The following is a 27,057-nucleotide window of genomic DNA, read 5'->3' on the forward strand; positions in this document are numbered from 1 at the left end:
GTGTGACCTGAGAACATACTGAATAGAATGTGTTCCCATTTCTGAAAGAAGTGCTAGACGGAAATAAAGTGATACATTCGCTGTGTGGTGGCCATTACTTGTATGGAAGCATTAGATGATAACTAATAAAAGTATATTTGTTGTCTGGTGACATCAATAATGTAGGAAGCGCGAAATATGAACACTCAACTATACGGCGCATGACATTGGCATTAGTAAGCTTGGTGCCATTACGAGGATGCATCCGTTGTGTTGCCACCACACCAATCTGAACCTATTGTAAGCGATTAAGAGATGAGGGTGACAAATTGATCAGAATTGGTCACAGTTTATAATGTAAGAAGCACTAAAAGTGGAAGCATTTTTGTAGACCACAGTTGCAAATTGGTCACATTTAGACGCATGAGTGTATGAACCTGGGACAAAGTACCGACGGGTGCAATTTTAGTATCAGATGAAAGCATGGAAACAAAACAAAATTACCACCAATTATGGGTACATATATGTTGTATGCTCTCTATATAGGAAGCATTGAGATGCAATTGGCACAACATCCGTCAGATTCAATGGAAGCATTGAAAAAATATTGGAACTAAGGAAAATTGTCAACAATACTAGGCTGCTGGATGAAATACAAAGAAATTCACATTGCAAAAAATAAAAATCCCCAAATGAGGGCGACCAATGCAGTTTAAATTCCTTGAATTTGAAGACTAGGGGCTCTGAATAGGGCAGATTTTGTGTAATCCGATGCATATTCTACGGCCAGCGGGAGAAACCCCTAATGCAGTGGATTCAATCGATGGTAAAGCGTGGCGAAGCACGAATCTGGGCCATGATGGGGGGCTCGAACTGCTAATGCCAGGATGAAGCACCGTTGCCGCATCGCAGGAAAGGACTAGGGACATCCGTGATGCTTCGGGCAAGGATCGAAGGAGGAACATGGGGGCGAAAGCTGGCCGGAGAGGTGGAAGTGGGAGGTGGATCGAGCTGGCGGTCGAGGTATATCTGCAGTCGGATCGAGCTGGTCGGCGGAGCAATGGATCTGGCGAGGAGAGCTGTTGGCGACGCGAACTGGCGGTGATGCGGAGTTGACGAGGAGGCGAGCGAGGTGGGGGCAGAACTCGGGCGTTGCGAGCGATTATGGATGACGGGCTCGCGTGGGATTAGGAGGAGGGAGGTAATGCACGGGGTTTACGCTAGTGGTTTTCTTTGATTTTTATTCTCCAGGAATATGAAGCAAAATCTTAAGCGTGAGATTTAAAACGAATCGACGACCTTCGAGGGGTCTGTCATTTGTGTTCATTACTACTACAGATAGGAAATGTTTACCAAACTTGCGTTACACGGACATGCTTATACTAGTGTAAAATAAAAAGCCACTCGGCCCATCCGCGTCGTCTTCTTCCTCCCCATCTCCCACCTTTCTCCCACCTCCCCGCGTCTCTCTCTCTAGAACACACACACGCAGCGCAAAAACCCTGGCCGTCTCTGGGCGATCGATCCGACCCTGCGCCAGCTCGTCTCTCTAGGGCTCCGCCGCCGATCGGAGATCCCTCAGAGATGGCGGCGGAGATCTCGGCGCTCCTGGACCTCCTGCGCCCCGCCGTCGCCGGCGACCGGGACCCGCCGGCCCGCCGCCTCCGCACCAGCGCGGCCCGCGCGGGGCTCGAGGCGCTCGCGGGGGCCCTGGCCGCTGGCCCGCCGGCCGAGCCCGCCCGCGCCGGAGCCGTCCTCGCTGCCGCCCGCGCCGTCGTCTCCACCGTCCTCTCCTCCTCCGGTGAGCTCCCCCGATCCCCTGGACCCTTGGGCGGCCAGCGTGTCGTCCTTCTCCGAGGCGGCTACCTACTTTGCTGCTGTCGAGGGTTTTGGATTTGCTCAGTAGGTCGTGCGATCTCGCACAGTGGTGAGCTTCGCGGCTGCGAGATGCACTGCAAGCTGCTCCCACGCTGCATTGGCTTGCGAATTATGATCCTCCACTTGTTTAACCCCTTTTCGGGAGTAGGATTCGCCTCGTTAGAGCAAATGGTTGGATGACTTAGGGCCACGCTTTGGACTGGTCTACTCAAATCATATCGGGTTTTCTCCTTCCGATCGATCTAGAGCTCCCATGTTTCGTCGCTTTACACAGCTGGGAAACTTTCCAGCGGTAGTTTGCTGTTTTGACTTTTTTTTTTTTGCATGATCGTAGGGTACGAGTCTGAATTTTCTATTTAGCGGTTTAGTCTCCATTAAACTTGAAACGCCGTTTTGCGATGCTGCAGCTTAGTCTTTCCTCTGCCGTGTTGCTTGCATCATGCTGCAGTTTTTGTTTTAGCTTGGGCACTATTGGTGCTGCGAGGTCATGGATGCTTACATCTGTGGGCTACCATGAATTGATTCGTATGAGCTAATCGCAGATGCATGCATGTGCCAGGTTTGTATACTGACTTCATAGCCTAGTGATGTAGTATCGGATCTGCTTTTATTATTTGCATTGTTCAGGTGCTTGGCGGTTGAAGGTGCTTCTTAGAGCAAACTAATTCTGATTGACATTTGGCAGGCAGCACAAATAGGCTAGATATTGACTGTTCACTGATTTGGTAGAAACTTATGTTTGCTTATTTTTGGGCCTCAGTTGTTTTTCAAACAAGGTATCTGTATTTGACCAAAGATTGGCAAGCTTATGCAAGAATCATCTGTATCTAGTAACTTGTGGTATAAAGCTTGAATGCCTGTTTCCTAAACAGCAACAACAACAACAACAAAGCCTTTTAGTCCCAAACAAGTTGGGGTAGGCTAGAGTTGAAACCCATAAGATCTCGAAACCAACTCATGGTTCTAGCACGTGGATAGCTAACTAACATGCACCCCTGTGGCTACTTCTTTGGTGGTGTTCCAATCCTTCATATCTCTCTTAACGGACTCCTCCCATGTAAGATTTGGTCTACCTCGACCTCTCGACATTATCAACATGCTTTAACCGTCCGCTGTGCACTGCCGCTTCTGGATGCCTGTGCTGTATATGTCCAAACCATCTCAGACGATGTTGGACAAACTTCTCTTTGATCGGTGCTACCCCAACTCTCTCACATATAATCCTCATTCCAAACCCGATCCTTTCTTGTGTGGCCACATATCCATCTCAACATGCGCATCTCTTCTACACGTAACGCTGGACATGTCGCCTTTAGTTGGCCAACATTTAGCGCCATACAATATTGCAGGTTGAATCACTGCCCTATTGAACCTGCCTTTTAGCTTTTGTGGCATTCTTGTCATAGAGGACGCCAGAAGCTTGGCGCCACTTCATCCATCCAGCTTTGGTTCGATGGCTCACATCTTCATCGATATCACCATACTTCTGATCATTGACCCCAAATATCGGAAGGTGTCCTTCTGAGGTACCACCTTCCCACCAAGGCTAACCTTTTCGTCGTGCCTAGTAGTACTGAAACCGCACCTCATATACTCAGTTTCAGTTCTACTAAGCCTAAATTAGCAAACCTTGTAAGTCTTGGTTAACAGTTGTAATTGTCTTGTTAGGTCTGTGAACACTACTTCCAATACCAGATTCATGTTTTTTGATATGCTGAGGCTTCCGCAAATATGCAAATATTTGCTACTCCCTCCATCTGTTTATACAGGGTCTAACCCCCTAATCGGCTGTCCCATGCATGTAGCCGTTAATATATTTGTCTCGCGTGTTGTGCGTGGCCTCTCCCATCAATTTTATGCATGCATCAACCAATTGTTAGCAGCCACATTAATTCTTAGCAACCGCATGTAGAGAGGAGGCAAGAGGATTAATGCATTATAATGAGTATTGCATGTGAGATTTTAACAGCGGCTACCCAGCTATTTGTTGTGATCCTGTTGGCCTTGGTGTGGGAGATCTGAAAATTAGACCCTCTAAAAACGGATGGAGGGAGTAGCAATTTCAGTCACACTGGACTTCCCATTCATTCATCCATGTCATCTGAAAACTTATGAAATGTGAAGACATCCCTGTAGTGTTGAGCTCTTAATTTACTTGCTTTTTGGTGGTGCAGCTTTTCAGATTCTTCTTTGGTTCTGGATTAGCTTCTTGCTGATTTGATGTTTCATAGTACCTTTTTTACTACTCGTATATTGTTTTGTTCTTTTTTTTGTGTAGTTTACCGTTGTACTTCAAGAGATAGGTGTATTATATATCATATGGATGGATCCTAATTACCCTTTTGTGCACCTTGGTGCCTGCCTTATGAATTTGATGCTGTCCAGTAAGTTGTCAGTGCTCTTGTAAGTTAGGAGTATGCTGCTGCTTCTGATGTTACTTTGCAATTATTGTTTCTTTTCTTGTATACACCCTCCGTAAAGAATTATAAGAGCGTTTAGATCACTGTAGCATTTACCTTTACTCAGACTAGGTTGTAAGGCGTTTAGCAAATCTTAGTGTGGCTTCAACTTATTTCTGATGCCAGTAGGGATTAGGGAGTAAATGTGATTGTGGTTGTACTAATGTGTCTTGCAGTTCATGCACCCTTGTAATCGAATGTTGCTTTTCATTTACCTGATTTTGATTAATGCATTGTTTCTCTGCAATGTTATTCCCTATTTACCATTTCCTCTAATTTTGCTTACATATTTGATCGGCTTCTCACTTTGTCTAGCAAATATTTGATCTGCTTCTCACTTTGTTTTCTTTGTAATCTTGTTATCAGTGGAGCAAGTGGAGTCAACAGTTGTGGAGATTACGGAGAGGTCTTTGGAATTTTGTCTCTTGTATCTCGAAAAATCATCATATGCATGTGATGACTTTGGCTTACTGGTAAGTTTTTTCGTCTTGATTTTAATTGAAGGGGGTGTTTATTCTGGCCACACAAAGTTCACCTTGCTGTGATCTTATTATTGTGAGATGGTGGCAGCATGCTGTATCCATCACCTTATTTGATTCAGTATTTTGTCAAATGTGCGGAGTTCCCTTAATTTGCAGTTTCTTGGATTGTGTTATCGTGCATTCTCAGTAGCAATCATTTGTGTTCATTATGTTTCACATATTTTCAGAATGAAGTTGCCTTTTTCATGGAATCTGTGCTGCTTAGTGGGTCTCCTAGCAAGGTGTACTCGTTGGAGCCCAGCAATATACATGACGTTGTCGAGCAGTGGTCATCTGTCGCAGTCGAATCTGAGCGCATGAGCCCACAGGACAAATATTTCTGCTATTTAAAAGGTGAGTTTCAGGTCTTGTCTGTGAAAATGCGGTTCAAGGTTCTATGCACTTTTGGTGCTTCATTTGCTGATGTTTGTATATTCTTTGATGATTGATTACCAGGCTTCAACTGCTCAAATAGTGGAGATGATCTGCAACGGTTTCGTTTGACCTTATCACCAGAGTGCTTACAGCAAAATTATGCTATTCCAGAGACCACTGAAGCACTGCATGCAGCATCTCCTAGTGCCATGGTGTCAATAGCACAACATTTTGCAGTTGTTCATCTACACTGCATACCCCGCCTTCTAACATTGGTTCAGAAGCTTTGTCAATCTCCAGCTTTGGAAGTTATAGAAGATATCAACTTTAACATGAGATTGTCTTTTACCCAAAGAATCTTGAAGTTAGCCCATGGTCTTGCAATGGAATTCCCTTGTGACGTTTCTGATACCATGATGTTATGCTCAGTTGCAAGGTGTGCTGATAGTCTGCCGGTCTTGTTTGGGCTGAAGTTCAAGTTCTCTAACCATGACAGAGTATTTTCTGGAGATGGTGTTGGAATTATGTTGCTGCAAATACTTGAAGAATTCCTACAGCTGATCCAAATTGTCTTCTGCAATAGTGATATTTGTTGTACTGTACAAGTATGCATACTTGCTTCCCTTTTGGGCATATTTAGTACAAAGACCTGGAGATATGAAAAATCTGGTTCTTGCTTAGTACCCCCTTTAGCTTACTCTCCTTATACCGTGCAATATGTGCTAAAGCTTCTTAAAAGCACCAAAAGATGGACAAGTCATGTTGACAGGGACAAATCTTGCAAAGATGTTCTAGATTATTCATGCAATTCCGAGATTGGTGATTTGTCTTGTCAAGCTCGTTCTGTGGTGGTCCCTTTGCTGAAGAAATACACATGTGAGGAGTATCTAAAGTTGCTCTTCCCTCCAGAAGAGCAATGGTTGGATGATTTGGTGCATCTCATCTTTTTCCTCCATGAAGAAGGAGTAAAATCAATGACTGCAGTTGAGAAGCCGCAGATAAGTTGCACTAAACAAGCCGGTGTGTCAGAGGTGGAGTCTGTGGCCAGTCACGAGGAAGACGCACTGTTCGGGAATCTCTTTGCTGAAGCCCGCTCTACTGGAGTAGCTGATAGTGTTGAACAGCCAACTTCCCTTGGGAGTGTTTCATCAAGCAGCCAGCATGGGCCTATTCAACTAGCTGCTGATTTGATATGCTTTATGAAAACATGCATCTTCTCTCCTGAATGGTGCAATGCTACATATATGGATGCTTGCAGGAAGTTTCATACAGATCATTTGGAACAATTTATGTCAATACTTAAGTGCCAAGCTTGTCTTCCTGATGAAAGCAGTGCTGAAAACACTGCATCTCACCATATGGAGACTAACCTAGTGCACATCAACACGGCCTGTTTTGAATTTCTACAAATGTTCCTTGCTTCTGATGAGTGTCCTGCTTCTTTAAGAGAAGACCTTGTGGAGAAAGTGTTTAATGTTGAGAACGGGAAGTACACTTATAACAACTATACACTTGCTCTAGTTGCCCGTGCCATTATTTCTGGGACAAACTCGGCATATATTCTGGGAAGAAAAGTTTTTGTTCAGTACGTTGGTCATCTTTTGGAGAAGGCAGATGACAAGTCATCCAGCTTATTGAATTTTAACGAGTTCTGTGAAACTTTGCCTTGTGCCTTTCATCTGGAAATTCTGTTGGTGGCATTTCATTCAACCACTGGGTCAGAAAAGTCTGATTTGGTTAGCATTGTGCTTTCTTCCTTGGAAAAAATGAAACATTATCCACTTGGGAAAAATGCGCCTGGACTCACAAGATGGGCTTTAATCCTTTCAAGACTTCTGCTCGTGCTGCGACATATTCTATTATATCCGCTGACACGCCCAACATGGTTGTTTATGAGATTAAGATCCAGGATGCGGGATGTCCAAGTGAAGGAAGAGCAACCACGTTCCATGAATGATTGCTTGCCATCCTTTGCAACTGCAATTGTGGAGGGTTTACTCACGGACACTGTCAAGGAGTATGCTACAGCTAGTAGTCTGTTCTCGCAATTGATTGATGTGACTCCTGCTCATGCTGAGTTTTACTTTGATAAGTCTGCTGTTGGAGCTTTAGGCTTGAACTTGGCTGATTTAAGTGCAACCATTTCAGAAATACTTGATAGTTGGAGGGGTATGAAACCCGAACTGGCTGATGATCTCATCGTTGAAAGATATATATTTCTGATTTGCTGGAGCACTCTTGCTGATATAGGTTATCATGACAATGATACTCTACTTCGGAATGATGATCTTTCCAAACCTGATTTTGTAAATGTCAATTTCTTCCTCACATTTGCTCTCAGTGTAAGTGATGATGCTTCGTCTCTTGTGGGTGCCAACCTGCCTGCTGTAGTATTTGGATTCCTGAAGTTGTTGAATTCTGAGATTCTCCATGCTTCAAGCATGCTGGAAACTTGGGATTTTTCCAGGAAAGGAGCATGGCTTTCTTTTATTCTCTCTCTCGTCAATACTGGTGTTTGGAGGAACCAAGCAAGTGAAAAAACTGATGCGGACTCATATGGAAAGCAGGTGGTTTTTTATGGAGAGCAATCTGTTCTTGGAAAGAGTTTGGTGACATACATAGGTGAAAATAGTGGACATTGTTTAAATATTTTATCATCACTTTTGGAGACCTATCTTCATACTTACAGGGAAGCATATCTCTCACTTGTTGATAGAGAAAGGCCTTATAAGGATCATTGTTATCCTTCCTTGCTGCTTAAGCATTCTGCCTTTGACAAATCCAAGCATCATCTCCTTTTTGAAAAAATTGGTTCTGACATGGCAGTGCTGGAACGTATATGTGATCTTCCATCAAGGATAGATGGAGTTGCTACAAAGCTTGGTGAAGTACAGAAACATTGTTTCCCCTTGAAGTGCTTGTTACATGGATTTCCATCAGATTACGCTTCTAGCAACAGTGCTATCCTTTCTTGCATTCTCGTAATACATGACATCATACACACCTTTGATGGATACATAAAGATCATGCAACCAGGAGACAGAGGTCAAGTTGATGCGAGTGTTATTTCCAAACTACTCGGAATGGTGATGACTGTTAGATCCGACCGAATATTCAGATCCATTTATGCACAGTGTGATTCTATATTTATGAGTCTAATCAACTACAGGGATGATCTAGCTGGATACATTGATCTGTTTACCCTGAAGCAGTTAGAAGGGTTCCTGGCTGACATCAGCTCAAAAGAAAGCATCGACCATGGGGCGGAAGAAATTCTGGTTTCTACCATTATTGATCTAGTGGAGGACATTCGTTCAAAAACAGATGTATTTAAATTCTTCCTTGGTGATGCAGAAGGCGCGCCTGAAGGAGCAAGCAGTCTCTTTGCTCCCGAGCATGCTGAAATATCAGTCTTTATTGATATGTTGGACAGATGCCAGTCTGAGCAGGTTAATTTGAAGATCCTTCACTTGTTAACGGATATTTTAGGTGCTGGCCTTTGTCCCGCCCTTAAGGTGGAGTTGCAAAATAAATTTGTTGGAATGGAGGTGTTGTCATTTTCATCTTGGTTAGAATTTAGAATTTTGGGTCATCCTTTGAAACCTGAAAGTGACAGTGGTACTATAGTGGGTTCGACAACCCTAAGAGAATCATCAGTGGATTTTCTGATGCGTCTTATCTGCCCTTCGTCCGAGACATTGGCCAAAGAACTTCAACATCACCTCTTTGGTGCAATGCTACTGTTACTTGATAGAGCATTTTTGTCATGCGATCTCCAAACTGGCAAAGCATATTTCCATTTTCTTGTCCAGCTGTCGAGTGAGGAATCACATTTCAAACAGCTATTTGATAAGACACTGATGCTGATGGAGACAATGGTTGGTAATGAGGATTTGCTTCATACTCTGAAGTTTCTATTTACTTTTGTGGAGTCAGTGTTTGGCGAAGCTGGATTAAATAGGACTGCCCTTAAGAGGCTTTCATCTAAAAATTCTGGCAACGATTGTGACTCAGGATCTCTCATACCAAAGCAGTTGAAGAATCCAGAGAACCTAGTTCTTCGCACCAATCAAGAAAGTAATTCCGCTGTTGATTGTGATGCTAGTTCTGGTGAGGAAGATGAAGATGATGGAACATCTGATGGGGAATTGGGGAGCATGGATAGAGATGATGAAGAGGATGGAAACAGTGAAAGGGCACTAGCATCCAAAGTGTGCACATTTACATCCAGTGGTAGTAATTTTATGGAACAGCATTGGTACTTCTGCTATACATGTGATTTGACTGTTTCCAAAGGTTGCTGTTCTGTATGTGCCAAGGTGTGTCATCGGGGTCACCGTGTTGTTTATTCCCGCTCAAGCCGTTTCTTCTGTGATTGTGGTGCTGGTGGTGTGAGAGGAAGCAACTGCCAGTGCTTGAAACCTCGGAAATTTACTGGAACATCTAGTGTACCAGCACCTGCCGATTGCAGCTTCCAGCCCCTGTTGCCTTATCATGATGATCTGGAACAGGTTGCAGATAGTGGCTCTGATTTTGAAGATGACATCTCAACTGATGCTGATACTTCCCTCAAGTTATCTGTGCCAAAAGGCTTTAGTGATGGGCTCCCTGTATTTCTGAAGAATCTTGATATTGAAGTTCGAATGCTTGAACTCTGCAAGAAGTTACTTCCGACAATACTCAGCCAGAGAGAGTTGAATCTTTTGAAAGATAGGAAAGTCTTGTTAGGAGGTGATATGCTGGTGTCACAAGCTTCTGATGTATTCCAACTAAAGAAAGCTTTCAAAAGTGGATCACTGGATCTGAAGATAAAAGCGGATTATCCGAATTCAAGGGAACTCAAGTCACATCTTGCTAATGGTTCTCTTACTAAATCATTGCTGACTGTCAGCAATCGAGGCAAGCTTGCTGTTGGAGAAGGGGATAAAGTAGCTATATTCGATGTGGGACAAATTATTGGACAGCCTACTGCAGCCCCTATTACAGCAGACAAAACAAATGTGAAGCCACTCTCCAGAAACATTGTCCGCTTCGAAATTGTTCATCTGATCTTCAATCCGTTACAGGATCATTACCTTGCTGTTGCTGGATATGGGGATTGCCAAGTACTGACACTAAATAGTCGTGGTGAAGTAACCGATCGCCTTGCCATAGAACTTGCTCTGCAAGGAGCTTACATTCGCCGTGTGGAATGGGTTTCAGGCTCTCAGGTACAGCTCATGGTGGTAACAAATATGTTTGTGAAAATATATGATCTCTCGCAGGATAACATAAGCCCATTGCATTATTTTACTGTGGCTGATGATGTTATTGTCGATGCCACCCTTGTTCCCTCTTCAATGGGCAAATTGGTGCTACTTGTTCTTTCTGAAGGGGGTCTACTGTATAGGCTCAATATTGTATTGGCAGGCGATGTCGGTGCCAAAACATTGACTGACACAGTCTTGGTGAAAGATGCAGTATCTATGCATAAGGGATTATCATTGTACTTCTCATCAACCTACAGGCTTATATTCGTGTCTCATCAAGATGGCACTACTTTCATGGGGCGCTTAGATGCTGATTCTTCAGCAGTTACTGAGTTATCATATGTATGCGAAGAAGATCAAGATGGTAAATCCAAGCCAGCTGGGCTTTACCGCTGGAGAGAGCTTATAGCTGGCAGTGGAACTCTTACCTGTCTATCAAAATTTAAATCGAATTCTCCTCTCGCTGTGTCTTTGGGTCCTCATGAGCTGTGTGCACAGAACATGAGATATGGCACTGGTTCAAATTCTCCAGTGGTGGGTGTTGCGGCATATAAGCCTTTATCCAAAGATAAAACACATTGTCTTCTTATATATGATGATGGAAGTCTTCATATTTACTCGCATACACCTAGTGGAGGTGATATTTCAATGAGCCTTACTGCAGAACAAACGAAGAAGTTAGGCAGCAGTATCCTCACCAGTAGAGCTTATGCTGCCACCAAACCAGAATTTCCTCTTGATTTTTTTGAGAAGACAAGTTGCATCACTTCTGATGTCAAATTTAGTAGTGATACAACCAAAAGTGGTGATTCTGAAAGCATCAAGCAGAGACTGACCTCAGATGATGGGTATTTAGAGAGCCTGACATCTGCTGGCTTCAAGGTAGGAAGCACTGACCTGTTAATCCAAGTGACTACTGTGAATTTTTCACCCATGCTATTGCCCATTGCTTATATTTTTCTTCTACCCTGTAACAGAGTTTCAGTTACTTATCTGTACTCTATTATTTGGATGTAGGTATCTATTTCAAATCCAAATCCTGATATTGTAATGGTTGGTTGTCGAATCCATGTGGGTAACACATCGGCTAGCAATATCCCGTCGGAACTGATGATGTTTCACAGAGTTGTTAAGCTTGATGAAGGCATGCGATCATGGTATGATATTCCATTTACTACTGCAGAATCACTTCTGGCTGATGAAGAATTCACAATTACAGTTGGCCGAACATTCGATGGTTCATCTATGCCTAGGGTAGATTCTATTGAAGTTTATGGTCGAGCTAAAGATGAGTTTGGGTGGAAAGAGAAAATGGATGCTGTACTTGATATGGAAGCCCATGTCATGGGTAGTACTGCTGGTGGGAAATCAGGAAAGAGACCGCAGACGATGCCAACTGCTCCTATGCAGGAGCAGGTCTTGGCAGATGCTCTCAGGATCCTCTCACGGATCTTTCTGCTTTGCCAACCAAGCTGCTGCACCGACACGGTTGATGCCGACATGGAACTTGATGATCTAAAATGCAGAGCTTTGTTGGAAACCATCTTTCAAAGCGACAGGGAGCCTCTGCTGCATTCTGCTGCATGCCGTGTCCTTCAGGCTGTGTTCCCAAAGAAGGAAGTGTACTATCATGTAAGTTTCGATTATCTTTATTATGCAAAGTCCTAATATTATGGGCTTTCGTTCTCTCTTACTCTGCTGTTACTCTTTTGATTTTATTCTTAATCATTGCACAGGTTAAGGACACTATGCGCCTTCTGGGAGTAATAAAGTCACTTCCAGCAATTACTTCAAGAATAGGAGTTGGAGGAACTGCATCTAGCTGGGTGATAAAAGAATTTATTGCCCAGATCCATACAGTCTCTAAAGTTGCTTTGCACAGGAAATTAAACTTCGCATCTTTTCTTGAGAATCATGGTAGGAATTCTTACTCGCACTTAACTAATACAGAGGACTCCTTCCGTGTCTGATGTTTGTGAATTCTTATTACCCCAACAGTGAAAAAATGACGCTTATTTTTTTTATCCATTCCAGTGCCTGACCATTTATTACTTATCAGGATCAATATATAACACATGAAAATCGGCATTGCCATATTTTTCGCAAAATGTTACTTTGGTAATATGGTGCTTAAAATTTGCTAGTGTATATTAATAAAATTAGATCCAAAGTTATGTAGAGCTGCACCAAGAAAAATGTCATTCCTGCTGCTGGGATTAGGTTATGCAACAAATTCTAAAATTCTTATTGATGAATTATAGCAAGCTCACTTCTCTGAGTTTTTTAATATGCTTATTACTTGGGGGACCCAAAAGGGGCAATATGTAGAGTGCAGGAGACACAAACCCTAGACTGAAAGTACCATGCAAATTATTACTTTACCTATTGTATATTAACATTCTCAAATAGCCACTGTTGTATTGTTGTGATTGTGATGCTAAAGTGTTTCTCTTTAAAGGTCTGATGCATAAAATACTTGGTTAGTTTTGATGCTAGTACAAGCGATTTGCTGTGTTTAAAAAAGAGAGTAAAAGTGATCTGTAGTGTTTCAGAAGTTGATGGCAACAGATTGGAGACCCTTGTGATTACTGGGGTTTAAATAGCTAACTTGTTTAAAAATACCGATGCCATTTTGATGGATTTTTCTTCTTTAAAGAGCATGCAAACGCTTTGCACATCCTATCATCAGAAAGTAAATTGCATTCATAATATGAGATCATCCCCTCAAGGCAACATGCCAAGGGGACGGAAATTCAACTAACATATACGACACACACCAGGGCTAATCTCAAGGAGTCTTGCGCAACCTGCGGGCATAAGCCCGCCTCCAGCGTCCAACCTCGGCCATGATGAGGTCCATCACCTTTTTGTTCCCATTGGCGCTCATATAATTCAGCAATGGCTATTATAGGGTAGATGAAACAATATAATTTTAGGAAACACGAAAGGAAAATCTCTCTTACAGTTGGGAGACTGGCTACTGGTGTCCCGATGGGTTCCAGGATTTGTTCGTAAACCAGAAAGATATTCCTGTAACTACTAGTATGTTCTTATGGTTGTTTTTTACATATGATGTACTTAGGCACATTACATAAACATTCTTGTGGCATGAAGTTGGCAATTTAGATTCAGACGCTATGTATGTGAAGGTCCAGTTTGCTTTTGCTGTGTTGTGGTGTGGACTGCGTACTCAAGTTGGTTATGGAGTATTTACCAACCCAGGGGGAAACAGTTCTAAAAGATATTAGATATTTGTTATTGGTTAGTTATACATGTTCAAATGATAGTACTTAAAAGCCAACGCAATGCCAACTGTATCCATAGGAAGAAGTTAACAGCTAGGAGTAAGAATGTTACCATTGGTTCTTTTGCTAATATTGACCTATTGGTTGCCAGTTGACAGAAAGCGAGGTTGCTGTTCATGTGGTGCAGGCAATAAATGCACAAAATAATATGAAAGGCATTTTTCTAATGCAGTAACATCTTTCTTTGTGTTGATTCTTCTACCTTCTTCACTTCTGTTCTAAGAATAAGACGTGCTCTGCTAAATGTCACGAAGGAATATTCTTATCGATAATATGGGTAGGCATGCCGTATGAATTATGTGTAATTGCAATGATATCTCAGTTGTAACTGTTGGTGATGTTGTCTTTGATTAAAAGTGATAGCCTGGTATTAGTAATGTGAATCATATGTTAATTAAACTATGGCCTGTAACATTTTCTTATTTTCTACATTGTGGAGATTAATAGCATATCTTTGTCTTCTGCAGGTACAGAATTAGTTGACGGTCTTATGCAAGTTTTCTGGGACATTTTGGATTTAGACAGGCCAGATACTCAAATGATAAATAATCTTGTTATACCTTGTGTGGAATTTATTTATAGCTACGCTGAATGCTTGTCTCTGCATACAAATGAGAAATCTGGTGTTTCAGTGGCACCTGCAGTTGCTCTATTGAAGAAGCTACTATTTGCTCCATATGAAGCTGTTCAGACTTCTAGCAGGTGACCTTTCTGTATTTGCATGTACATTGACATTTCCCAGTTTTTTGTTTTGTTGCTATCAGCTCTTGTAGTCTCTTCGATAGCTTAAATTTTGTTGCTGATTTTCAGTTTGGCTATTTCATCACGATTTCTACAAGTTCCTTTCCCAAAGCAGACAATGATAGCTAATGATGATGGCTCTGATAATCATGCAAAAACAAGTGCTTCTGCTATGAATCCTGCTAGTGGAAATGCCCAGGTTATGATTGAAGAAGACCCTGCCACATCGTCAGTGCAGTACTGTTGTGATGGTTGTTCCACAGTTCCAATACTTAGGCAAAGGTGGCACTGCAACATATGTCCAGACTTTGACTTGTGTGAAACCTGCTATGAGATACTTGATGCAGATCGTCTACCTGCACCGCATTCAAAAGATCATCCTATGTCAGCAGTAACAATTGAACTTGATACATTTGGAGGTGAGGGCAGTGATATTCATTTCTCTGTTGATGAGCTAGCAGACACCAGTGTTCCTCCTCCTCCTGTTGCTGATAGAAGTGTCCAGACCTCACAGTCACCAATTCATGTATTGGATGCAAGTGGATCTGCAGATTTCCCTGGGTCCATGCCAGACCAAAGGACGGTTTCAATTTCTGCATCCAAACGTGCCATTAACTCCCTACTACTCAGTTGTCTAATTGAAGAGCTCAGAGGCTGGATGGGGACCACAGCTGGCACTCAAGCCATACCTATAATGCAGTTGTTCTATAGGCTTTCATCTGCAGTTGGTGGACCTTTCATGGATAGCTCAAAGCCAGAATATTTTGATTTGGAAAAATTTGTCAAGTGGCTCATAGGTGAAATCAATATAAGTAAACCATTTCCTGCCAAAACACGATGTTCTTTTGGAGAAGTATCTATCCTTATTTTCATGTTTTTCACACTTATGTTCCGTAACTGGCATCAGCCTGGGAGTGATGGCTCTCATTCGAAGTCTGGGGGAAGCTCTGATTTGACAGAGAAAGGTCATGTTCAGGTTCCAGTGTCAACGACAGGTCTCTCACCCTCCACTGATGACAAGGATAAAAATGAATTTGCTTCTCAGTTAATTCGTGCTTGCTCTGCCCTCAGGCAACAATCATTTCTGAATTATTTAATGGACATACTGCAACAGCTTGTTCATATTTTCAAGTCATCATCCACAAATGGAGAAGGTGGTTCTGGTTCAGGATGTGGATCCCTATTGACAGTACGGAGAGAGCTACCAGCTGGAAATTTCTCTCCCTTTTTTTCTGATTCATATGCCAAATCTCATCCGACTGATCTATTCATGGACTACAACAAATTGTTGTTGGAGAATACTTTCCGGCTAGTATATAGCATGGTTCGACCGGAGAAGGAGAAGTCGGCTGAAAAGGATAGAAGCTCCAAGGCTCCCAATGCTAAGGATCTCAAGTTGGATGGGTACCAGGATGTTCTCTGCAGCTATATCAGCAATCCACATACTACATTTGTTCGTAGATATGCAAGGAGGCTATTCCTTCATTTGTGTGGCAGCAAGACTCACTATTACAGTGTTAGGGATTCGTGGCAATATTCCCATGAAGTCAAGAAACTCCATAAAATCATTAACAAGTCCGGAGGTTTTCGAAATCCTGTGCCATACGAGAGAAGTGTTAAGCTAATAAAATGTTTGTCTACTCTTTGTGATGTGGCTGCAGCAAGGCCCAGAAATTGGCAGAAGTACTGTTTGAAGCACATGGACCTTCTTCCATTTCTGATGGACAACTTTTACTATTTCAGTGAAGAGTGTATTATTCAGACTCTCAAGCTTCTGAATTTGGCCTTCCATTCAGGGAAAGATGTCAATCAAACTGTACAAAAAACAGAAAGTGGGGATCTTGGAGGTTCTGCAAGAACTGGTTCACAATCTTCAGATTCAAAAAAGAAGCGGAAAGGTGATGATGCTTTGGAAGGCACTTCCGAGAAATCCTGCATGGACATGGAGCAGGCTGTGGAAGGGTTCAATGACAAGGAAGGGGATGTGTTGAAGCGTTTTGTTGATACATTCTTGCTAGAATGGAACTCTGGAAGTGTTCGCCATGAGGCCAAATGTGTTTTATTTGGACTATGGTACCATGCAAAGAACCTGTTTAAGGAAACAATGTTGAAAGTTCTACTGCAGAAGGTGCAATATCTTCCCATGTATGGGCAGAACATCATTGAGTACACTGACCTTATAACCTGTTTACTAGGAAAAGCAAATGATTCTAGTGCAAAGCAGAATGAAGCTGAACTTCTGAATAAGTGTTTAACATCTGATGTAATAAGCTGCATTTTTGCTACCCTCCATTCGCAGAATGAGCTGTTAGCAAACCATCCAAATTCCCGTATATACAATACGCTGAGTTGCTTAGTGGAGTTTGATGGCTATTATTTGGAGAGTGAGCCTTGTGTGACCTGTAGCTGTCCAGATGTTCCGTATTCAAGAATGAAGCTTGAAAGCCTCAAGTCTGAGACCAAATTTACTGACAACAGGATAATAGTAAAATGTACTGGAAGCTTTACTATACAGTCAGTGACCATGAATGTTTATGATGCACGTAAGTCGAAGTCAGTGAAAGTGCTGAACCTGTATTACAACAACAGGCCTGTAACAGATTTGTCTGAGCTGAAGAACAATTGGTCTTTGTGGAAACGGGCCAAAAGCTGCCATCTTACTTTTAATCAGACTGAATTGAAGGTTGAATTCCCCATCCCAATTACAGCATGCAATTTCATGATTGAGCTCGATTCATTTTATGAAAATCTCCAAGCTTCTTCTCTCGAGTCATTGCAGTGCCCACGGTGCAGCAGGTCTGTCACTGATAAGCATGGAATCTGTAGCAACTGCCATGAAAATGCATATCAGTGCAGGCAATGTAGAAATATTAACTATGAAAACCTTGACTCTTTTCTCTGCAACGAGTGTGGATATAGTAAATACGGTCGTTTTGAATTCCATTTCATGGCGAAACCAAGCTTCTCGTTTGATAACATGGAAAATGACGATGACATGAGAAAAGGATTGGCAGCAATTGAGTCAGAGTCAGAAAATGCTCATAGGCGATACCAGCAACTGATGGGATTTAAAAAGCCTCTCATCAAATTAGTATCCAGCATAGGTGAACAGGAGATAGATTCACAACAGAAAGATGCTGTCCAGCAGATGATGGTGTCCTTGCCTGGTCCCACTTGCAAGGTAAATCGCAAGATTGCACTTCTTGGTGTTCTGTATGGTGAAAAATGCAAAGCGGCTTTCGACTCGGTCAGCAAAAGTGTTCAGACGCTACAAGGACTGCGCCGTGTTCTAATGACATATCTGCACCAGAAAAGTTCTAATGATACCAATGCATTGCCAGCCTTTTCAATACCAAGGTCTCCAAGTAGTTGCTATGGGTGTAGTACTACGTTTGTTACACAATGCCTAGAGTTATTACAAGTGCTATCCAAACACACAAACTGCAGGAAGCAACTTGTCGGTGCTGGCATTTTATCAGAGTTATTTGAAAACAACATTCATCAAGGCCCTAGAACTTCACGCACCCTTGCCAGGGCTGTGCTATCTTCATTCTCTGAAGGTGATGCAGATGCAGTCCAGGAACTGGACAAGTTGATTCAGAAGAAGGTAATGTATTGTCTTGAGCACCATCGCTCAATGGATATTGCACAATCAACACGAGAAGAGTTACAGCTACTTTCAGAGACATGTGCCCTTGTAGATGAGTTTTGGGAAGCGAGGCTGCGTGTTGCCTTTCAGCTGTTGTTCTCTTCTATTAAAGTTGGAGCAAAGCACCCTGCAATTTCAGAGCATATTATTCTTCCTTGTCTGAGAATAATTTCTCAGGCTTGCACACCTCCAAAATCTGATGTTGGGGACAAGGAGTCAGGTGTGGGAAAATCTAGCTTGATGTTGCAATCGAAGAATGATGATACCACAGGTCACTCAGCAACTAATGTATCCACTTCCAAGGTTCAGTCTGATATAGCTGGAAAAAGTCCTGATGGTAGTCGAAGAGGTCAGGATATGCCACTATTGAGCTATTCAGAATGGGAGAGTGGTGCATCATATCTGGATTTTGTGAGGAGGCAATACAAAGTATCACAGGCAACGAAAGGAGTACAAAAAGCACGTCATGATTCACAGAAATCAGATTACCTTGTTCTGAAATATGGACTCAGATGGAAGCGTCGTGCATGTCGGAAGTCATCTAAAAGCGACTTCTCAAAATTTGCCTTGGGCTCCTGGGTTTCAGATTTGATTTTAAGTTCCTGTTCTCAGTCAATAAGATCTGAGATATGCACTCTTATAAGCTTGCTATGCCCATCAAACTCTTCCAGGCAGTTTCAGTTACTGAACTTGCTCATGTCTCTACTTCCTCGGACACTGTCAGCTGGTGAGAGTGCAGCGGAGTACTTTGAGTTACTGGGGACAATGATTGATTCAGAGGCTTCACGTCTTTTCTTAACAGTCCGTGGTTGCTTAGCCACACTCTGTTCTTTGATAACAAAAGAAGTGTACAATGTTGAATCGCAGGAGAGAAGCCTTAGCATTGACATATCACAAGGATTCATTCTTCATAAGCTTGTGGAGCTCCTGAATAAATTTCTCGAAATTCCCAATATTAGAGCAAGGTAAATCTCAATATATTCTCATTCGGAACCCCACCATCTTGTGTTTACATTTCCTCCATATTGCAGATTTATGAGTGACAAGTTGCTGTCCGAGGTGCTGGAGGCCTTCTTGGTTATCCGTGGGCTAGTTGTGCAGAAGACAAAGTTAATCAATGACTGCAACCGGCTTTTGAAAGACCTTCTTGATAGTTTACTTATAGAGAGTACTGCAAACAAACGCCAATTTATTCGTGCTTGCATCTCTGGATTGCAGAAGCATGTGAAAGAGAAAAAGAGACGGACATCTCTGGTACAAGCGCACATATATTTTTGTTTGGATATTTGTGCTTAACTTCTTTTCCTGTTCCTATCAATGCTAATAATAAAATGCAACTTAATTGTGATCATGCTCTTTTGCAGTTTATTTTGGAGCAACTCTGCGATTTGATTTGCCCAGTGAAACCAGAGCCTGTTTACCTTTTGATTTTAAACAAGTCACATACTCAAGAAGAGTTCATCAGGGGTTCTATGACAAAGAGTCCATACTCTAGTGTGGAGATTGGCCCACTAATGAGAGATGTGAAAAACAAAATATGTCGGCAACTTGATTTGATTGGACTTATAGAAGACGACTATGGCATGGAATTACTGGTTGCTGGGAATATAATTTCACTTGATCTTAGCATATCCCAAGTCTATGAGCAAGTGTGGAGAAAGCACCATGGCCAAACTCAGCATTCTTTGTCGAGTGCCAGTACACTCTCTGCTACATCGTCTGTCAGAGATTGCCCACCAATGACGGTAACCTACAGACTACAGGTACATTACGAGGGTTTGACTTATTTTTTGTTGCCTTAGATTCTTTACTACCTCGTATCTAGCACCTCGCTAGTTGTAGCAGTTTTTGATATCTTGATGCTTGTTTTGATGCGGTGTTCCTTGGCCATATACAAGTTTGCATTAATCTTTACCCCTGCATTGTTTGATCGTGTCCTCTGTGAAGCACCTATCTCTCTTTTATTTTAAAACTGTGAAGTGCCAAACCTTTGAACCGATATTGTGTGCACATTATAATTGTCCTGTTGTTCCATCATAGCTTTGTAAATCATATTGCTGTACATGTATTGACTAATTTGAGGATAGTCTATTTGGTCTGAAACTAGTTAGTATTGTGCATGATTTGATTTTCTGCCTCCTCTTGGATTAATATTCGTCCTGATTTATTAACATTATTCGCTGTTGTGTTGCTATTTCCCCCCTGATCAGGGTTTAGATGGTGAAGCAACTGAGCCCATGATTAAAGAGCTAGAAGAAGAAAGAGAGGAATCACAAGATCCTGAAATTGAATTTTCCATATCAGGTGCTGTTAGGGAATGTGGAGGTCTGGAAATTATATTAAGCATGATTCAGGTTTGTTTTCTCAACACTGTGTTGGTTTTCTTGTCCTTTAAGTGCAGTGTCATGAAGTTGGAAAAGTTTACATTTATTTGACTGTTGTGCTGCAGTCCTGTTATTTTTATTGAATCTCAGTTTCCTTTTTGCCAGAGCCTACGTGACGACGAGTTACGATCCAACCAGGAAGAGTTGGCTTCAGTTCTTAACCTTCTCAAGTATTGTTGCAAAATCCGTGAAAATAGATGTGCCTTACTACGTCTGGGTGCCCTTGGTTTGCTACTTGAGACAGCCAGGCGCGCATTCTCAGTAGATGCAATGGAACCAGCTGAGGGTATTCTATTAATTGTAGAAAGCCTTACACTGGAAGCTAATGAAAGTGACATAAGTATCTCACAAAGTGTATTTACAACTAGTGTTGAGGAGACTGGTGCATGTGAGCAGGCCAAGAAAATTGTTCTCATGTTTTTGGAGAGGTTATGTCATCCTGTAGGCACCAAAAAATCAAACAAGCAACAAAGGAATGAGGAGATGGTGGCCAGAATCTTGCCTTACCTGACCTACGGGGAGCCAGCAGCTATGGAAGTTCTGGTCGAACATTTTGAGCCCTACCTTAGGGACTGGAGTGAGTTTGACCGGTTGCAGAAGCAACACGAAGAGAATAAAAAAGATGACAATTTAAGCCAGAAGGCATCAATGCAGAGATCTGCTGTTGAAAACTTTGTTCGAGTCTCGGAATCACTCAAGACGAGTTCATGTGGTGAGAGGCTGAAGGAGATTATTCTAGAGAAGGGCATTACAAAAGCTGCTCTAGGGCATCTGAGGGAAAGATTTGCTTCTGCAGGGCTGGCTGGCTCTAGAACTAGTGCAGAATGGGCAGCTGGATTAAAGCTGCCATCTATTCCATTCATCCTGTCAATGCTGAAAGGGCTTGCAAAGGGTCATTTGCCTACACAGAAGTGTGTCGATGAAGAAGGCATTTTACCACTTCTCCATGCTTTAGAAGGGGTGCCTGGTGAAAACGAAATTGGTGCACGAGCAGAAAATCTTTTGGACACCCTAGCAAACAAAGAAAATAATGGTGATGGCTTCCTGTGGGAGAAGATTCAAGAACTGCGGCATGCTACGAGGGATGAGATGCGCCGCCGTGCTCTCCAGAAAAGAGAAATACTACTTCGGGTAACTGTTACAGATATAGTTTCATCAGCTGTTATGTTTCAACTGATTGTTTTCACCCTGTTTTTCAAAGATTATTCTGCAAATGTGCAAAATCATGTTGAAGCTTGAACTGAAATTATAGGCTATTGATTATTCTTTGTTTTTGTTTGTGTAGTTTATGCTTTGTTGTTTGACCTTGAGATCTGCATTTGCACCACAATGTAACATTTTTGCTGCTTTATTTCTCTCTAGGGGCTAGGAATGCGGCAAGAATTTGGTTCGGATGGAGGTAGACGTATCGTTGTCTCTCAGCCTATAATCGAAGGTTTTGATGATGTGGAAGAAGAGGAAGAAGGGCTGGCATGTATGGTCTGTAGAGAAGGGTATACTTTAAGACCAACAGACATGCTAGGAGTCTATGCTTTCAGTAAACGGGTGAACCTGGGTGCAACAAGTTCTGGCAGTGGCCGTGGGGATTGCGTATTCACTACTGTTAGCCACTTCAACATCATACATTACCAATGTCATCAGGAAGCCAAACGAGCTGATGCTGCACTGAAGAATCCTAAAAAGGAATGGGATGGGGCTACACTGAGAAATAACGAGACATTGTGTAATTGTATCTTTCCGCTGAGGGGGCCATCTGTTCCACAGGGACAGTACAACCGATGCGTCGATCAGTATTGGGACCAACTGAATTCTCAAGGGCGAGCAGATGGAAGCCGTCTCCGGTTGTTGACATACGATATTGTTCTGGTACGTGTCCGCTGCTATCTTGATCTCATTTTTAAACAACTAGAAAACATGCCAGTGTGTTGCAAGAAAAAATAATATCATAGCGACCTAGTGCAACAAGCATAGCTCAAGACCCCCCATCACAACACATCCGAATGTTGTCAATCTTAAGACGACGAGCTTGGCCGTTGCACGGCATACCTGTCATTATACTGTGCTAGGGCAAGGGAATGCTTAAAACATTAGAAATTAATCTTGTCGGGCTAGACACGAGTGCTGCCCTCCGTGAGCTAGAGGAAGAAAAAAAATAGGTGTATGGATCTAGGAAAATTATCGATTGTAACTCAATTTTCTATTTTCCCTGCTTGTACAATATTCCAGCACATGTACACATGAATTAGGCTTAATTGGAATATTGGATGCATGCCTGATTTAAGCAGGAGCATTCTCTCTGTGCATGATGCATGGAAATTAAGTTCTTTCCGTAACCGATGCACAGCGCTGTTTCCTTCTTTATCGGTCTCTCTTATATAGGCACCGGATCTGTTTCCTTCTTTGTTGGGTCTCTCTCTTTCTTTTATTGGTCTCTCTTATATAGGCACCGGGAATGTTTACTTCTTTGTCGAGTCTTTCTCTTTCTTTCTTACTCCCTCCGTCCCAAAATAAGTGTCTTAAGCTTAATACAATTTTGTACTAGATCTAGTACAAAGTTGAGACAGTTATTTTGGGACAGAGGGAGTATTTAAGTTCATCGGGTCTCTCTTATATAGGCTCCGATGCGCACGCTGTTTCATGCTTGAGTCTTCTTTTATATAGGCAACTCACACTTTATCCTATATTTGTTTTCTCAAGGCATCTCGTTAATTCTGTAGCAAAATCCCGGACATATTTAATTTAGGAGAAATTATGCAAAGGAACGAGGTGGTACTAAATCTGAGGGTTTGCACTATCGCCATTTTTTTTATACGAGAACAGTTGGGTAGAACCCTACTGGTTATATTAACAAAAAGCAGCAAGGTTAGAAAATTCTGTGCAGATTCAACAAAACCAAGTAATGAAAACCATCTACAAATGGAGGTGATGAACTCCAAAAACAATTCCAAACTGGAAAGAGAGTATTCTTACAGATTTTGGTTTATTTTACTTGAAAGAAAAGTTGAAACATCTAGTGTAATCTACACTTTGTTTTTTATTTTGCTTAACACCCTGTACAGCGTGTAATTTTGTGATCTGATCGAAATATGACACTGGAATGTAAGGATGCAAAATCTGGTGAAGATTATTATCCTTTGCTATGTTACCTAAGGGGAGCGGCAAACACTAGGTTTGGGACTTCAAGGAACGTAAAATTTGGCCTAGCAATTCACTGAATTGTTGTTAACATATTCGTGCATCGATTGTTTTCTGTTCTTCCACATCTTACAAATGACTAATTGCAGAGAATTCTTGTGTTGTTTTTACTAGATGCTAGCCAGGTTTGCCACAGGCGCTTCTTTCAGCACCGACTGCAAGGGTGGGGGGAAGGAGAGCAATTCACGGTTTCTTCCTTTCATGATCCAGATGGCTTCTCATCTTGTAGATGGAAGTGCCAACCAGCAACGCCATGCGATGGCCAAGGCCATCTCTACTTACCTGTCCAGTTCTCTCTCAACTTCAGAATCTCCCAGTCGGGCTTCAGCTTCTCCCTCTGGAGCTCGGGGTAGTCCAGGGTCTCCGGAGGAAACTGTGCAGTTTATGATGGTCAATTCTCTGCTGTCCGAGTCTTATGAGAGCTGGTCGCAGCACCGCCCCGCTTTCCTGCAGAGGGGCATCTACCATGCTTACATGCAACACAAGCATGGGCGATCCACCCTCAAGGTTTCGGCCGAGTCGTCTTCCTCTGCGGCCCGGTCAGATGAAGGTTCGTCCGCTGATCCAAACGACGACGGCAAGAGGTTGTTTGCCATTGTCCAGTCGATGCTGGTGTACACTGGGTTGGTGGAGCAGCTGCAGCAATTCTTCAAGAAGGGCAAATCATCTGGGACTAGCAAGTCAAGCCAGAAAGACGAAGCAAGCAGCAAGTGGGAGTCGACGATGAAAGAAAGGCTGAGCAACATGAAGGAGATGGTGGGACTATCAAAGGACCTGCTCTCATGGCTGGACGACATGACCTCGTCTGAGGATTTGCAGGAGGCCTTTGACGTCATGGGGGCGCTGCCAGACGTGTTCTCCAGTGGGTACACGAAGTGTGACGATTTTGTCCGGGCTGCCATACAGGCTGGGAGGAGCTGAGCAGCCACTGTTTGTGTTCATATAAGGCACGACCCTTTTTGTTTTGTATGATGATGAGATAGAGGCAGCTTGTGTGTAGCAGCTGTAAACAGTCTAGCACTTGGAGACCAGCTGGTTAAACTTGTGTAATATTACGTCGTGGTATCGACGGCCTTCATTCTCAACATGCTCCTGTTGCCGCATTTTTTTTTAAGTTTCTTTCTGCTTTTGCTCGGGATTGTTTCGGATACGTGGCATGCCTATAAATGTGAAGTTGCTGAGCTGAATGAAATTGGTGGCAACGGCAGAAGATAATAGCCTCCCTGGTTGCACGTATTGAAAGCACCACCGAAACTTGGTTAACTAGTTGTTGGCTTGTAGTACGAGCTAGAAGATGGACGTACCCGTTCGGCTCTACGTTGCATGTAACGAATCGAACCACTCAAGCGCCAAGATTGGCGGCTGCAACAAGCCACCGCCTCAGAGATGGATGAGCAAGAAGCTCGGCCCATCCTTCATCATGCCTAGCGGCTGCAGCACTATAAATCTTGCGCTCGGCGTACATGTGCACGCAGCCACTGCCCATAGCAGGAACATGTCCTCTCTGCGCCCCGCCATGCCCGTGATCTTGGTCCTAGCGTATGCCGTCTTGGCACTGGCACTCAGCGAGGTCCCGGCGGTGATTGTGTTCGGCGACTCCACCGCGGACACCGGCAACAACAACTTCATCCAGACCGTAGCCAGGGGCAACCACCATCCATACGGGCGGGATTACGCCGGCGGCGTCGCCACCGGCCGCTTCTCCAACGGCCGCCTCCCCGCCGACTTCGTCTCCGAGGCGCTAGGCCTGCCGCCGTCCGTGCCGGCGTACCTCGACCCCGCCCACACCATCCACCATCTCGCCTCGGGCGTCAGCTTCGCCTCCGCCGGCGCCGGGCTGGACAACATAACCGCCCAAATCCCGGTAATTAACCATGCATACTACTCCAGTACAAGTTCAATTCTTCTCAGTTAAAAAAAAAAGTAAAGTTGAATTGGATGCGCGCATGCAGTCGGCGATGACCCTGAGCGAGCAGATCGACCACTTCCGGCAGTACACGGAGAGGCTGAGGCGGGCGAGAGGTGAGGCGGCGGCGCGCCACATCATCGCCGGCGCCCTCTACATCTTCAGCATCGGCGCGAGCGACTTCCTGCAGAACTACCTGGTGTTCCCGGTCAGGGGCTACAGCTTCACCCCGCCGGAGTACGAGGCGTACCTCGTGGGCGCCGCGGAGGCGGCCGTGCGCGCGGTGCACGGGCTCGGCGCGCGCGCGGTCACCTTCGCCGGCCTGCCGCCGCTGGGGTGCCTGCCGCTGGAGAGGGCCGTCAACCTCCACAGCCCCGGGGACTGCAACGGCATGTACAACATGGCAGCCGTGAGCTTCAACCGCAGGCTCGAGGGGATGCTGGGCAGGCTCGGCCGGGAGCTGCTGGGGGCGCGGGTGGCGTACGTCGACCAGTACGGCCTCCTGTCGGCCATGATCGCCAGGCCGTGGGAGTACGGCTTTGAGAACTCGGCCCAGGGATGCTGTGGCAGTGGCACGGCGGGGTATGTGGAGACGGGGGCGCTGTGGAGCTTGGACAGCGCGCTGACGTGCGACGACGCCGGCAAATACGTCTTCTTCGACGCCGTCCATCCGTCGGAGAGGGCGTACAGGATGATAGCCGGTGCAATCCTAAATGCCACGTCTCACTCGCGCTCGCACCGGTTCCGCTGACGCTTCGCTGAATTCGGACGCCTGATACAGCGATTTGGCGCCAAACCTCATTAGTTGTTTGTTTGTCTGTTTGGATAGCTTACCAGGACCGCAACTCTGCAAATGCTGGCTGATTCATCCGAGTGTTGGTGGAAGAACTTTTACACCTCATTTGTCTGTGTTTGAAACTTTAATCTCGTGTTCACACTTAAGTATTTGCTTCAAATCAACATTCTGTACTTTTTTTTTGAGACAATCTCGTGAAGCCTTTATTTATAACGTCGCAATGTTTACATGGACGAAAGTAAGATCATCCGGGTTGCCTAACCGTACGTGACGGCCAACACCAAGTGTAGGAGCATGTTTCGGTAAATTAGGAGCCTCGGTATTTCAGATACTAAATTCATGACTAAAAATGCAACAAGTAAAAAGATTAGAACGATCTCCGATTTCCCGAATAATCGCACCGGCCATAGTATTGCAACCTGAAGCAATATGGATTCTCTGTTTATAGAGATCATCTGCTAAAGACAACTTTGACTTTTTCTGGGAAAGAGACAACAATGAAAATGAGAAGCCATCTTGATCATGAAAGGAAGAAACCGTGAATTGCTCTTCTCCCCCCTTTATAGCGGACTGAGATCAGGTGACTTGCCCACAGGCAGTCACACTGTAACATGCGGGCA

The 27,057-nt window shown here is 43.7% G+C and overlaps 2 protein-coding genes across 2 annotated transcripts; both read left to right on the plus strand.

Moving 5' to 3' along the window:
- The first annotated feature begins 1,563 nt into the window (after positions 1-1,563).
- LOC123396710 (auxin transport protein BIG) lies at positions 1,564-24,820 on the plus strand. The gene is made up of 14 exons (XM_045091561.1): positions 1,564-1,780; positions 4,683-4,789; positions 5,026-5,191; positions 5,294-11,343; positions 11,479-12,093; positions 12,198-12,378; positions 14,234-14,468; positions 14,577-19,121; positions 19,188-19,410; positions 19,521-19,919; positions 20,367-20,510; positions 20,646-21,671; positions 21,903-22,406; positions 23,850-24,820. The coding sequence occupies exons 1-14, from the start codon at positions 1,564-1,566 to the stop codon at positions 24,654-24,656; spliced, it is 15,219 nt and encodes a 5,072-aa protein (XP_044947496.1). The 3' UTR covers positions 24,657-24,820.
- Positions 24,821-24,848: 28 nt separating this feature from the next.
- On the plus strand, positions 24,849-26,565 carry LOC123399960 (GDSL esterase/lipase At2g42990-like). The gene is made up of 2 exons (XM_045094350.1): positions 24,849-25,599; positions 25,688-26,565. The coding sequence occupies exons 1-2, from the start codon at positions 25,030-25,032 to the stop codon at positions 26,390-26,392; spliced, it is 1,275 nt and encodes a 424-aa protein (XP_044950285.1). The 5' UTR covers positions 24,849-25,029; the 3' UTR covers positions 26,393-26,565.
- Positions 26,566-27,057: the final 492 nt, after the last annotated feature.

This window comes from Hordeum vulgare, chromosome 5H (assembly GCF_904849725.1).
Source record: "Hordeum vulgare subsp. vulgare chromosome 5H, MorexV3_pseudomolecules_assembly, whole genome shotgun sequence".
Classification (NCBI taxonomy): domain Eukaryota; kingdom Viridiplantae; phylum Streptophyta; class Magnoliopsida; order Poales; family Poaceae; genus Hordeum; species Hordeum vulgare.

Coding starts and splice junctions, on each gene's coding strand:
- LOC123396710 (XM_045091561.1), top strand. CDS start 1,564: ATGGCGGCGGAGATCTCGGCGCTCCTGGACCTCCTGCGCCCCGCCGTC. Junction 19,920..20,366: donor CGGTAACCTACAGACTACAG/GTACATTACGAG, acceptor CCCCCTGATCAG/GGTTTAGATGGTGAAGCAAC. Junction 22,407..23,849: donor TGACATACGATATTGTTCTG/GTACGTGTCCGC, acceptor TGTTTTTACTAG/ATGCTAGCCAGGTTTGCCAC.
- LOC123399960 (XM_045094350.1), top strand. CDS start 25,030: ATGGACGTACCCGTTCGGCTCTACGTTGCATGTAACGAATCGAACCAC. Junction 25,600..25,687: donor ACATAACCGCCCAAATCCCG/GTAATTAACCAT, acceptor GCGCGCATGCAG/TCGGCGATGACCCTGAGCGA.